We start from the raw sequence: 12,636 nt of genomic DNA, 5'->3' as shown, positions 1-12,636 counted from the left end.
CATTGCACGGTATAAAAAAGGGATAGCAAATAAGAATAACCATTCCTTGTCATTGTGTTTCTGCTTTGAATCCTTCTCATCTCTACACAATGTTTGTGCGTGTAAATTAATTTGTCCGCTACTGACCAGAGGTATATTTTCTTTCTTTCTCATGTTTCAGGAGATTAAACTTTTTAGATGATGAATATAACTTGTCACATACCCCTCATGTTTGCTGGGCAAAGGTAGCAAAGTTTTTTTTATGATGCAAGTCTGTAATGCAGCAGTGACAATTGTTTTCTTTCTTTTCAAGAAATTAGAAGTCCAAAGCCCCAAAACATAATTGTTACCAAAACCCGATGCTAATCTTCTAGCATGGTTATCAGTAGTATATATATGTCACTTTCATCAGAACACAAAATCAAACAAATTAAATAGCATGATACATGAGAGCAAAGAAGCAAGTAGGCATAGGCAACAGACGTGCAACCTCTTCTTCATAAGAAACTCCCCTTTTAAGCAAATACAAGGGTGGGAAATCACTAAGGCTTGTCCGCTTCAACTACATCACAGATCCATCACAGCTACTACACATAAACAGCGCTAAGAAACTCCTAAACTCGCAAGCTAGCATGCAACGAGGACAAGCAAGAAACCTCGATGAGACATCTTTGTGACACCACTTCAGTCCAAGGCGTCGACGATGCGGCCGACAAGCGCGTCCATGAGCCTCCTCTGTGCATCAAGGTGCCGAAGCGCCATCTCCATCCGCATCCTCTGCGTCTCCCGGGCGGCCTCCATCCTCCTCTCCTCCGCTCGCAGGAAACCCTCTCCGATGGCCCTCAGAGCCCCCACCACATCGCTCACACCGTCCTCGTCCCCGGCATCGTCCCGCCGCCTCTTTCTGGGCGGGGATGCGGGAGGGGAAGGGGGAGACGGCGAAGAGATCGCCGCCGCCGGCGGCGGCGGCGACGAGGACCGGGACGTGGATCGGGACTGGGACTTGGAGAAGAAGGGCGGGGAAGGGACGTCGAGGAGGTCGATGGCGTCGAGGAGCGGGCACGGGCGGCGGCGGTTGGACCGGAGGCGTCGGCGGAGCTTCTCGACCTTGTGGCGGCACTGCCTGGCCGTCTTGGACGGAGCGGCCGCGGCGACGGCGGCCCAGTCAGCGGAGGTCAGGTGCTCACGGCCGACGGCGAGGCGGCGCGCGGTGTAGGCCCGCGCGAGCGCGAGGGTCTCGTCGGTCGTCCAGCACGGGGGCGGCACGCGCCGGCCGGAGGCGCGGGCGGGGGAAGGAGAGGCCATGGTGGTGGTGGGCCTGGCGGGGATGGTGAAGCGGTGGTGGAGGACGGCATGGATGGTGCCGTGGGTTATAACGGAGGCGTTCCCCTTAGGCGGTAACAGGTGGCGGTGGGCGCACGCGGGCGGCGGTGGACGACGGCGGCGCCAACCGCCGCGCGTGGGGGCACCTTGCCCGACACCCCGCGCGCGGGGCGCGGGGCGTGCGACGACTCGTAAAATTGCGCGGTGGCCTTCCGTCCTCCTTCTCGGCTGCTGGGCGGCTACGATGCGTCGGGAGCGGGGGCGACGGCCGTCGGATCACGGGTGGGCCGCCCCCGTGGGCCGTGGACACTGGACTTCAATAGTCGCTTGCGTCCTCTTCTTGGTAATAATGTTTTGGTTTCGGGGGCCGAAATGGAATTTGGCCTCTGTAGCGGCCTAGCGGGGACGGTGGGTGAACGGTGGTCGTCACGTCTGCGATTGGCCGCGCACGGCGGCATGCGGCTCGTGCGACCTGGACGCTTTGGGCTAGCGTGCGGCGGCGGCAAGGCGACTCGCGGGGGCGCGGCAAGGCGTGCGCGGAGGGGCCGTGTCCATGTGTAACCAAGCGACGCCGTCGCCGACGCGGCCACAGTACAACGGCGATGTGGTGTGACGTGCCGGTCAGGGTGTAAATGTAGTCGCATGCTGCGGCCGCCGGCCGGGACACGGTAGCCGGCAGCGTGGAACGAATCAGTGCAGAACTGCGGATAATAGAATATGGGCATGTCAACTAGGGCTGGAAACGAGCCGAGCTAAGCTCGGCTCAGTGCAGCTCGGTAGCTGACCGAGCTCGGCTCGTCCATTTCACGAGCTGGGGAGACAGGCTCGGCTCGAAGGTGGCTCGCGAGCCACACCCTGATATATATAATTGCATTATCTAGTGAATTATTAGTATATAAATATAAATATATAGATATTATTTATTATTATGAGTAATCTAAATTATTAATTGTCATATATTTATTATGAAACGTTAAAAAACAAACTGATTATCTATAAAATTACCCAATATTCATCATAATTTTACATATTAAGGGGGTGTTTGAGAGAGCTTTGCTTTAAAAACTTCAACTTTGGTTTTCCAGTTTCATTATAAAACAGCTCTAGCAAATTGTTAAGGTGAGTTCCAGGAGCGTTTGGTTTGTATATGGACTCCAACTTCTATAGTACAATTGATTTGTGTGGGTTTCCTTGATTACCCTTGATGATTAGTGGGTTGTTGTCAGAGAGAACGAAAGTTGTATGTTGCGTAACCAGTGGCATGGTGGGTAATATTCATACAACTTCATGAGGAGATATAAAAACAGTGTTTTTAAAGCACCTCCTAAGGAGCTTCATGAATTTCATGAAACGGGCCTCTAGTTTCGATTTTTTTTAAAACTAAAGCTCGTGGAGCTGGACCTGTTTGGGTTGAAGAAGTTCGAACAAAATTGAAATTCTTAAAGTGAAGCTCTCCCAAACAGGGCCTAAGTAATTTGGCAAAGCTCGCGAGCCGAAACGAGCCGGCTCGGCTCGGCTTTATCATGAAACGTTAAAAAAACAAACTGACTATCTATAAAATTACATAATATCCATCATTATTTTACATATTAAGTAATTTGGTAAATCTCGCGAGCCAGAACGATCCGACTCGGCTCGGCTCGCTACCGCAACGAGCTCAAAAGACTGGCTCGGCTCGCTCGAGGCTCGCGAGCCTAGCTCGAGCCGGCTCGCGAGCCTGAGCTTATTGTCAACGACAGCTGAAGATGGGATTGGGGGGTGGCGATGGAACCGTCATCTGAACCTTCTCAAGTGTGCGACGGGGTAAATGCGCACCATCATCGCGTGAGCATCGAGCCAATACGTAGGGCAACAGCGTGGTCGGCTATGGCCATCTCGGGATTTCAATGACCATGAGGCAGTGTAGAACCAAGGCAACACGCACAGAGCTGCACGGGCACCGGACACGGCGTGGCCAATGGAAGATGGAACTTCAAGACTACAATGTTCATACAAGCACTTGATTATATTTTTGCACTTCTGGTATCTTCCATGCCTGCAATGTTTCTTTACAAGAACTAATTGGGAACAGATTTTCAGACGCGCGTGACAAACGTCGGTACATCTCCGTATGGTATTTCATACGAGCAGTTAATTATATTTTCTGTACATACGGTTGCTTTCATGCCTACAGTGTTCTTTACAAGCCCACAGATCGGTAAACTAGAGAGCAACACACATGACGATTTCACAAATCTGGCTGCTTTTGACGGCAACCACTAGACTACCGGTTTGAATCTCCACGCACGACTTTGGAAAGAGGCATGCTGGTGGGCTACAATTCTCAAAGGGCTCAAAAAAACATGATAATATCGAAGCCACGTTAGCATGGAAAAACAGGTAAGCATCGTCAACTGCTTTGATAATAACATCACTAGAAAAACCATGTGAATAACAGAATAAAAACAAAGGGAACTATGCAGATGAGATGGTGAAATTGATAAAGAAATGATGCATTTGTCAGCTTATTGTGATTCCAAAGAATCTTTATGTTGAATACTCTTAACTAAGTAGTTAGACTAAACCGTGTTAGATCCCTGAGTTTGCTCCAGCAATTGGGTAAAAAATTCAAGACCCTTCAACTCAAAATTCTAATGGAGTATTCTTGTACTTAATCCTGTGCCTACTGTTTTCAAGAAAAATATTTCCACGCCATGCTGCTTTCAGATCTACCGTCCTTGCCCCATCAAGGAAAAATAATCTCCTTCCCCTTGTTTTTCAAATGAGCACCAACCCAGCCAGCACCAGCAGGTGCTGATTCCCACGTACTGCCCCCCAGTAACCAAGCCCATTGATGCCATTGCATATAGTATTTCTTCTGTGCACATTTGGCAATCAACAGTTCTGCTAGATCTCCTAATTCCATCATCAAATTCCCTCTTGAAGACAAATTCCAACAAGAAATAACACATAAGTAACAAACAAATGGCCCTCAAGTACATCGATAATCACAGAAAAGTGTGTTTCTGAATACTGCAAAAGTCATCTGAGTAGCCTTTTCATGAAATTACATATTGATCTTTCATCCTACCCAGTGGCATCATTAGGTCATCTGCAAAAACCAAATTCAAGGGCAAAATTGCCTCTGGCGGTCTGACCTCAGGATCCGAGTTATTATCCCTAGCCCAATTGATCAGATCCAAAGTTAATGCATGAGATTTCCATGTTAAAACTCACAGAAGAAAGACACCATCACTTAAAAGTTAAGCTTAGGTTTCAGCTCTCTGCGGCCTCTATAGCTGGGGTGTTGGTATTACTACTCATCTTTCAGCTACTTTGCAGGATGCCATACATAAGTAGTCACTGTCAAAACACAAACACAGCACGCCTTGTTTCTTCAACTTATATAAAAGGTAAATTCTTGGCAAAGTTATCATTTGGTGAAAATGGTCCACGCAACACAAATTAGACCAATGAAATATATCACGCATATGGTGGGTTTAAAGCCTAAGATAGCAGACCCAGTGCTAGAGGCTTTCACCAACATGATGACTCAAGTGAGACAACTCTCACCACCACATCAAGCCTGCCCTTTTTGGGTTTAAAGCCTAAGTGTGGCGATATTGAGCTAAATGATTGGTCCATATTCACAAGAAACACGTATGGTGGTAGAGACCCTCGACCCAGAAACGTCGTCCCCGACCCAGATATGTAGGGTCATTTCCATTCCCACCATGTAAGTCTCTCACAAGTAGTGTACCATGTTCCTTGACCCCGTTCCTCGTCCCTACCGATCTGGAAACTTTGTGACTATGGTTTGGTCCCAAACTTAGAAATCGGGGTGTTCCGGGAATGTGGGAACAACCTCGTCCCCGTAGTGTTAAAATCTTTTTTCAAGTACCGCACCATGTACCATGTTCCTATTCCTCGATCCCATCAATCCAGGAACCTGGTTACTAAGACCGTGTCCAGCAATTCACCTATATCATCACCAAAAACATCGGTTTGCACTGTAGACTGCACTGTTCGCAGAATGGAGTTTGAATATGGGTATAGGGATGGGTAAGCTGCTAGAGATAGCCTAAGGTCCCAAACTATGTTACGATACTTTTTCTGGAACTTGATCAGTTAGTGTGTTATGCCTCCAGCAAGGTTCTTGAAAGATTGTGATCGTCCCAGTGCAGTGGTGAAAGTCGTCTCACTGAATCACCAGGTCACGAATTCGAGGCAGCCTCTCCACATTTGCGGGGAGAAAGCTTGCCTCTGTTTGTCCCTTCCCCAGACCCCACTAAAGCTGGAGCCACCTGTACAGGGTCTGCCCTGTTTAATCCATACTCCACAAAGCACTTCAAGGAATTTCATAAATGAGGGAACCAGGGTGGTGTTCAATACTGGCACTGCTTGTTAAATTTACCTGATGCCTTGTGCTCTATATAGTCATCGTACTGCAAGGCTATACTCAAATTTCAAATGTCCTTTTGCTTCAAGTTCTGTTATCCTAAACTTGGGAGAAGTCCAAATGAGGTTGGGGAAATTTTTGCCACACAAGCAGTTTCTCTCAACTTTTGGCAACCGATAGAACCATTTGTACAGATGTCCAGAATTTAAGTCTGATCAATCAACTATCTGTCTTGACGATTATTGGTCCTCTAGAGGACAGAAGGGAAGGTTTTCAGAAACTATTAGCCTTACAAGAAGCACTGCTTGTAAAGCTTCTTTTGTAAGCCTGATCTTTGGCAGCACATCAAAGATGTAATCTCAAATACCTTGAATTGCAGAAACTACCTCAAAGTACACTCCATTCTGTCTCAATAACGTTATAGAAACACTGGAAGTAAACATGTCGAAACACTTAAAACACCAGTAGAAACACTTAAAACACCATATCTGGCTCTTATGTTCATAACTCTTGATCAGATAAAGCAAATCCTTACATTACATAAGCAAGCCAGAACATCCTCGGGACTACTGCTTCAACCAACTTAATGATCTGGCTTCGTTGAAATGTCTTATTTGAAATCATTGCCTCACTTGGGTGCTTGGGATTTCTTTTCCAGATCTGTAGGGCTTAAATCAAGGAGCTCCACAAAATGCAGGGCCTACACCAACGTCCTATAATGCCAAATCTGTTCCACAAAGACGAGGTGATGCCAAATCTGTGTAATTAGAGTTTTATGGTTCTGGACTTCCCGCATCTTACACAAAGGGGAAACATTTCTCATCCCCAACAATAGCACCATGATGTGTGCATGTGTGATAGAGGTGAGGGACGGTGCAAATAATTTAAGCACAGTGAAACAAGCTTGGTGAAAGACAGAAGAGATTTGATTTTGCACCTTAGTAATATGAACCGGAACCGCTACCTCCATAGTAGCCACCACTGCTGCTACCCAAATTGCGGCCTGAGTAAAGCGAAGAATATGAACTCCCACCAACCTGCCCAAATGGAAAATTCAAATAAACTAGAGAATCCAAAATAATAAGTTAGTAGTAAAATTGGATGTATTTCATACTCACATCAGATCCACGAGACCCATAGCTACCACTGTAACTCGGTGGGTACATACCACCAGCATCAGCACTGCTAGCAGAACCTACAAGAGTAGAATGCAAATTGACATTATAAAATTAAAATAAGTGCATGACCAAAGGTGCCATAAAAAATAACGTAGCCTTCAAAGACTATATACCTCCATAACTCATGCCATTACGGCTGCTACCATATGCTGAATCATGACCAGGGATAGACCGACTACTGCTATATCCCGCATGTGGTCGTCCAGGCCTATGAGGATAAAATGTAGCATGTTGAATAGAATAAAGGACTAGGGAAAAAGAAAGGAAAATACTTCAGTCTCAAGTCCACCAACCTCTCGTTGTATGTATCTCCATAGCGAGCACTGCTGCCACCAATGTCATAGTCCAAGCGTGCCTTGGACTGACGAACACCAATTTCTTGATACCGAGGCGCATCATCCTTGACAAAACATTAAAACAGTTAAGTTGATTTGAGAACCAAACTTCAAGGCCAGGACATTTAAACAAATTAACAGCACTCACCATATCTGCATATGGACGCTTTGATCCAGAAACGGTGTCATAATCATGGCCACGACCCTCCCTATAGACCGGTAAAGGCCGGTCGAACTTCCCCCCATAACTATCATCAGCATAAGCTCGCCTATCAGAAAGATGGGGAGCACTATGAGGACCTAGGTCTGAATAACCTGATCCCCGGGGTAAATAATCATCCCTCAAAGAGGGACGTCTATCAACTGGAACTCTAGGACTGTAATCAATCATAGCTCTGCTCCTTGGAGGAGGAAGTTCATCACGCCTCCCGTATTCTCTCCTTGGACTTTTCTTCAGGTAAACTGGAGCTGTACACAAATAAATTGTGGGAGAAGTGAGACGACTATAATACATTGCACTGAAACACAAATGAATAGTTACATATAAGGCCTTCAAACCTGGGGGCCTCCTGTCATAAGATCTCCCTGAAGGAGGTAAACGCCTAGCTCTATCTAGCATTGGCATAGCAGGACGTCTATCTCTGATGTATATGGGTCGTTTCAATGGATGGCTCCTGATTGGTGGTAAGCGACTACCAGCAGGCCGAACAAGGCGTGGTGGAGGCCTGCGAGGTGGAGGAGCACGAGCGTACTGTAAACGGCCACCCCGTGGGGCACCATGCCCGACTCTAAAATTTCCTCTCAATCCATGCTTCATTCTAGGTGGTCTCTGTAGTGGTCGCGACAGTCTAGCCCTTACTTTTGCCTGAATCAGGAAATTACAATCATTACAGAAAAAAGAGTGTATTTATAAGAGCACTGCAAATAAAATTGCAATTTGCAAAACAGACCTTGTGATCACCTTCACCAATTTCAGAGTTACTTATCCCTTCAGCACATGCAACAGCATTATCATGCGTATCAAATGTAACAAACCCAAAATCCTTTCTCTTGGCAGCTGGCATGTTTCGAGCAAGTTCAAGTTTCTCAATAGCTCCATACTTTTTGAGATATTTCTTAACACGGTCTTCATCCCATGAGGGAGGAAGGCCATCAAGAAATACTGTTCTGACCTGAATAATAAATAACATACATCAGGATGCAACAACTTTAAAGTTTAAACAGATGTGGTGGATACATAGAAACTATTGGTTACACATGCTAATGAGCAATTCATGTTTAATTGTAAGTTATAATTACTGTACAAAATAAGTAGTCACCTGTGCCATTATTTCGTCATCAACTTGAGGGTAGGAATCAGCAAAGGAAACCTTTGCACTACGATCAACTCCAAAGACTACATCCCTCTTCTGCAATATCCTGAAAGCATCCATTGCCTCAGGTCGAGTAGAAAACTCAAGCAAGGCATAGCCACGATTCATCCCAGGATTGTTTGTATCCTCAACCAGTAGTAAGTCGTCAAAACTTTCAACTCCATAACTCTTCAGTTTATCCTTCAACTGCAAAAGCCAAAACAAGTTATTTCTTCAGCAAAGAAGCAAATGAAAATCATGAAAACAAATCGCAAGTGTCATACATGTTCTTTTGTCCATGTTTTGCAGATATTGCCGACAAAGAGTGTATCATTGTCATGACTTGGAGCAACACCACATTGTTTACCCCGCACCTGGAGTATTAAATAAAATATGTAAGTCACATGAGAAAAGGATATAACAGAAAAATAAAATAGTCAATCTTAAAACCAACCAGTGGATTCTTTAGCTCTGAAACAGCACGCCTTGCTTGCTCTACAGTTGCATATCGCAGGAAGGCAAAGCCTTTATTCTTCTTTGTGGCAGGGTTCATCATCAGACGAACTTCAGTGATCTCACCAACTTCACCAAAAACCTTCTTAAGGTCATTTTCTGTTGCATCTTTATCCAGACCACCAACAAAAACTTCAAACTCTTTCCGCTTGCGGTGCTCTTTAACCATTTCATCCTGCTCTGCATCATCCACATCCACATGATGTTCTTCATCATCATTTTCGTATCCCTCCCCCTCCCCATCAACACCACCTTCATCAAGTTCCTCACCCACAATATCAGTCTCCACTTCAACCACATCTTCAGTATACTCCACCTCTTCATCACCATCCTCGTATTGTTCTTCATACTGCTCCAAATCTTTCTCATCATAGTCTACAGCAGCCTCCTCTTCATATTCTGGTTCATCCTCAAACTCAAGCCGTTCACCTTTGTCCTCTTCTTCATATATTTCTTTTGCAACTCCATCATCTAAAAATTTGGGCACAAGACACTCTTCCATAAGCTTACTTTAGGATAAAACAGTGAATGATATAAGACCCATATAGAGCAGAGCTCATCAGCCATAATTACAATAAACATATAATCTTCTTTGTTCTATTTCAAGCTAGGTAGAACCTATAGTAGTTTTTTTTTACCGGGAAAGCCTATAGTAGTTATTGTCAAAACAGAATGTCAAATAGCCACAGGCATCCAAATAAATATCCTGGGCGTGTCATCAATAGAATGGTCAAAATATATGTTCATGCTCCACCAAGTATAATAGGGATTATTGAACCATAATACAACTGCCATGCTACAACTAAAAATATAAATCTCTGAGGCCGCAGGATAGATCACAACAGAAGTCCACGACCACGACACATACACGAAATAGGAGCAGAAACAATACCTTCGCCGCGGTTGACACTGTTGGCTGCGCCATCGGAGCCTTTCTCCTCCACCACCGGCTGTTGCGGCAGCAGAGGCGAGGGCTGCTGCTTCAGCTCCTCCGCCACCTTCGGGGCCTCCTCGGCCGGCGCCTCCACAGCCGGCACCTCCGCCGCAGCAGCCGGCGCCTCCACAACCGGCGCCTCCACCGCAGCAGCCGGCGCCTCCACAACCGGCGCCTCCGCCGCAGCAGCCTGCGCCCTCCCCATCCGGCTCCTCGTCCCCGGCGCCTTCCTCGCGGCGGCAGCGCCACCCCTCTTAGACTTCGGCGGCATCTCCCACGTCACCGCAATAAAAGGGGAAGAAATCACCTGGACATCACCAAGGAAAAAAACAGAGATTCAGCGGAACCAGAGACCGAACCTGGGAGCCGGTGATGGAATCGTGGGGGCGTACCTGGTCGTGGTAAGCTCGCGGATCGAATTGGGATGTAGGCGAAACCCTAGCGCCGGAGCCCGGAGGCGAAAGGTGCGGCCTTCGGATTGCAGTGACCTGACACGGAGACCTAGCGACCTGACATGGCCTAGGTATTTTTTCCGCGGGGCGAATCGCGGTCTTATCAAATCGGGCCCGGAATTAGGATTAATTACGGATTTGCTAACAGATTGTCACGTTCTCGCATTGACCGCTTCCCACGGGATACGGGGCGTTCTGGTCTTTTCCCTAATTTTTATGACAATATTGTTTTGCGTATTATAGAAGGGTTTGCCTATACTCCCTCACTAAAATATTCGGGTTTTTGTTTAAAATACTTATTATTTTATTTTTCTACAAATTTTTATTTTCATATATTGTTGTCTTGCTAGCTGAACTGCACGTGCGACACTGTTAGGACGGAAATCTGTAGGACCAAACACTCAGAAGCAGAATGTCGGGTGGCACGATAATACCGTAAGCTAGAAGCGCAAATTGTCTTGTCAAGCGTGTCTCGTCCGGCTATCAACTATAGATACATATGTAGTTGGTGGACCTAAGTACTCTTATAATTTTGGTTATCAAATATATTCCTGATATGCATTGAACAACGGGGTAATTAGAGGACTGCAAGTACATGTTTCATGTTACACCAGAATCGGTACCCCTCTCTAGTCGCTGACAGGTGGGCCTGCAGTAGTTGAGTGTCGTCCCACATTGATCGAACAACGCGAGGACCTGGCGCCTATGAAAGCACCTAGAGAGGTGAATATGTGATCCTGCAAAATTAATTTAACATAACATAAACTTGGTCTAAAAAGAAGTCAGTGCGTACTAAAACCAAGTTTCAGACAGGAAGAAGAGAGAAAAGTTCCCTTCGCTTGATTGCTCTTCTAAGATATGAACTATACCAAGAGGAATATCATAAGTGAATAGAGAGAACTTAGAAAGAAAGTAAATCGCAAGAAAGTAAAAGACAAGTGATTCTTATCACGTGGTTCGACAAAGCCTACATCCACGTTGTGGTGTCCTCCTTTGGACAAGGGTTGCACTCAACCCTTCTTAAGTGATCATGTAGATTAAACTTGAGTGCCACAATTCTTTCTTATATCAAGTGTGTTCCTGTTTGCAAGGAATCTCCACAAGTTGGAGTCTCTTACAGCCTTACAGAAGATCAAAGTTACAACTTAGAGCAAGGTATAGAGAGAAAGTATACACGCAAGAGCAAATTGCAGCAACACATGCAAGAAAAAAACATAAGTGCACAATGTCACAAAGACGCAAGAACAGCTCAGAAATGTCACTCGGATCTCACTTAATCATTAGAACACTTTGTTGCAGAGTGTCGGAGTGTTGTTGTGCACTTGGAGTACTTGGGTACTGAATGGAGGCGCCTAGGGTCCTTTATATAGGACAATAGGTCCTTGGAGACGTTGCCTCCTAACTTAGAAAACAACATATCTGGGTTGTCTGCGAGCGCACCGGACTGGATTTGTGTGCCCCCCCCCCCCCCAGTTCAGGATTTGATTGACGCTTTTTCCATAGCTAGGTGGCACCAGACCAGGTCCGTGCACCACCAGACTGTCCAATGACGTCAGGTAGCCGTTGATCGTCAGGCGAAGTCTGAAGTAGCTGTTGGAGAAGCGATCCGGTGCACCCCAGACCGGTACTGTTCAAGATCCAGTGAATTTTATAATAAAGTTCTCGAGACCGCAACAGAATGGCCTAATCACACGGATCCGGTCCAGTGCACCACCGGACCGGTCTGGTGCAACCCAAACCAGACCAAGCTTGGCTCTTTTGAGCCTATCTCCTCCAAACATTTTTGGCTTTCTTTGAAGGCTTCCCTATGACTTGGACAAACATAATTAGCATGTAAATCAATTGACTGAGTGTGGGGAGCTCACCTCTTCTCCATATGTCGTGTTTTCGGAAACCCGGGGACAATAAGATCTGTGTTCGGCAGGGGTGCTAGTGTGGACTCACTACGAATGATGAGCCACGAGGGGCTCGAAGGTGGATCTGAGGAAGGGGCTATACGGGTTCAGGCTTGCGCCCTAGTCCAGTATAGTGCTGATCATAGTATTGCTTGGAGCGTGTTACAGTTGAGTGCTTGTGTTTAGAATATGGGGGTTGTCTTGCCCTTTTATAGCTCAAGGGTAGATTTTACAATGAGAACCAGCATCTATCTATGGAGGATTTCAGTTGGCTGCTTTGGCGTAGCTCCTCTGATA

The 12,636-nt window shown here is 46.2% G+C and overlaps 2 protein-coding genes across 4 annotated transcripts; both read right to left on the bottom strand.

Annotated features, from left to right (window-relative positions):
• Window positions 1-390: 390 nt before the first annotated feature.
• Window positions 391-1,323, bottom strand: LOC100279100 (uncharacterized). The gene has a single exon (NM_001152145.2). The coding sequence runs from the start codon at window positions 1,282-1,284 to the stop codon at window positions 664-666; it is 621 nt and encodes a 206-aa protein (NP_001145617.2). The 5' UTR covers window positions 1,285-1,323; the 3' UTR covers window positions 391-663.
• A 1,528-nt stretch (window positions 1,324-2,851) lies between these two features.
• Window positions 2,852-10,511, bottom strand: LOC100216781 (uncharacterized). 3 transcript variants are annotated; one of them, XM_020544907.1, is made up of 13 exons: window positions 10,385-10,511; window positions 9,951-10,299; window positions 9,000-9,529; window positions 8,830-8,919; window positions 8,513-8,752; window positions 8,144-8,365; window positions 7,752-8,058; window positions 7,342-7,661; window positions 7,152-7,258; window positions 6,972-7,066; window positions 6,799-6,875; window positions 6,618-6,717; window positions 2,852-3,280 (listed from the first exon to the last, which is right to left on the bottom strand). In XM_020544907.1, the coding sequence occupies exons 2-12, from the start codon at window positions 10,261-10,263 to the stop codon at window positions 6,619-6,621; spliced, it is 2,400 nt and encodes a 799-aa protein (XP_020400496.1). In that variant the 5' UTR covers window positions 10,264-10,299; window positions 10,385-10,511; the 3' UTR covers window positions 2,852-3,280; window position 6,618. The 3 variants fall into 3 exon arrangements, with proteins under 3 accessions (XP_020400496.1, XP_020400495.1, NP_001346428.1); XM_020544906.3 differs by lacking the exon at window positions 2,852-3,280 and adding an exon at window positions 3,389-6,437; NM_001359499.1 differs by lacking the exon at window positions 2,852-3,280 and adding an exon at window positions 6,171-6,407 and having other exon boundaries at window positions 10,385-10,509.
• Window positions 10,512-12,636: the final 2,125 nt, after the last annotated feature.

The sequence above is a fragment of the Zea mays genome, chromosome 10 (genome assembly GCF_902167145.1).
Source record: "Zea mays cultivar B73 chromosome 10, Zm-B73-REFERENCE-NAM-5.0, whole genome shotgun sequence".
Classification (NCBI taxonomy): domain Eukaryota; kingdom Viridiplantae; phylum Streptophyta; class Magnoliopsida; order Poales; family Poaceae; genus Zea; species Zea mays.
This window is presented reverse-complemented; position numbering and strand designations above follow the sequence as displayed.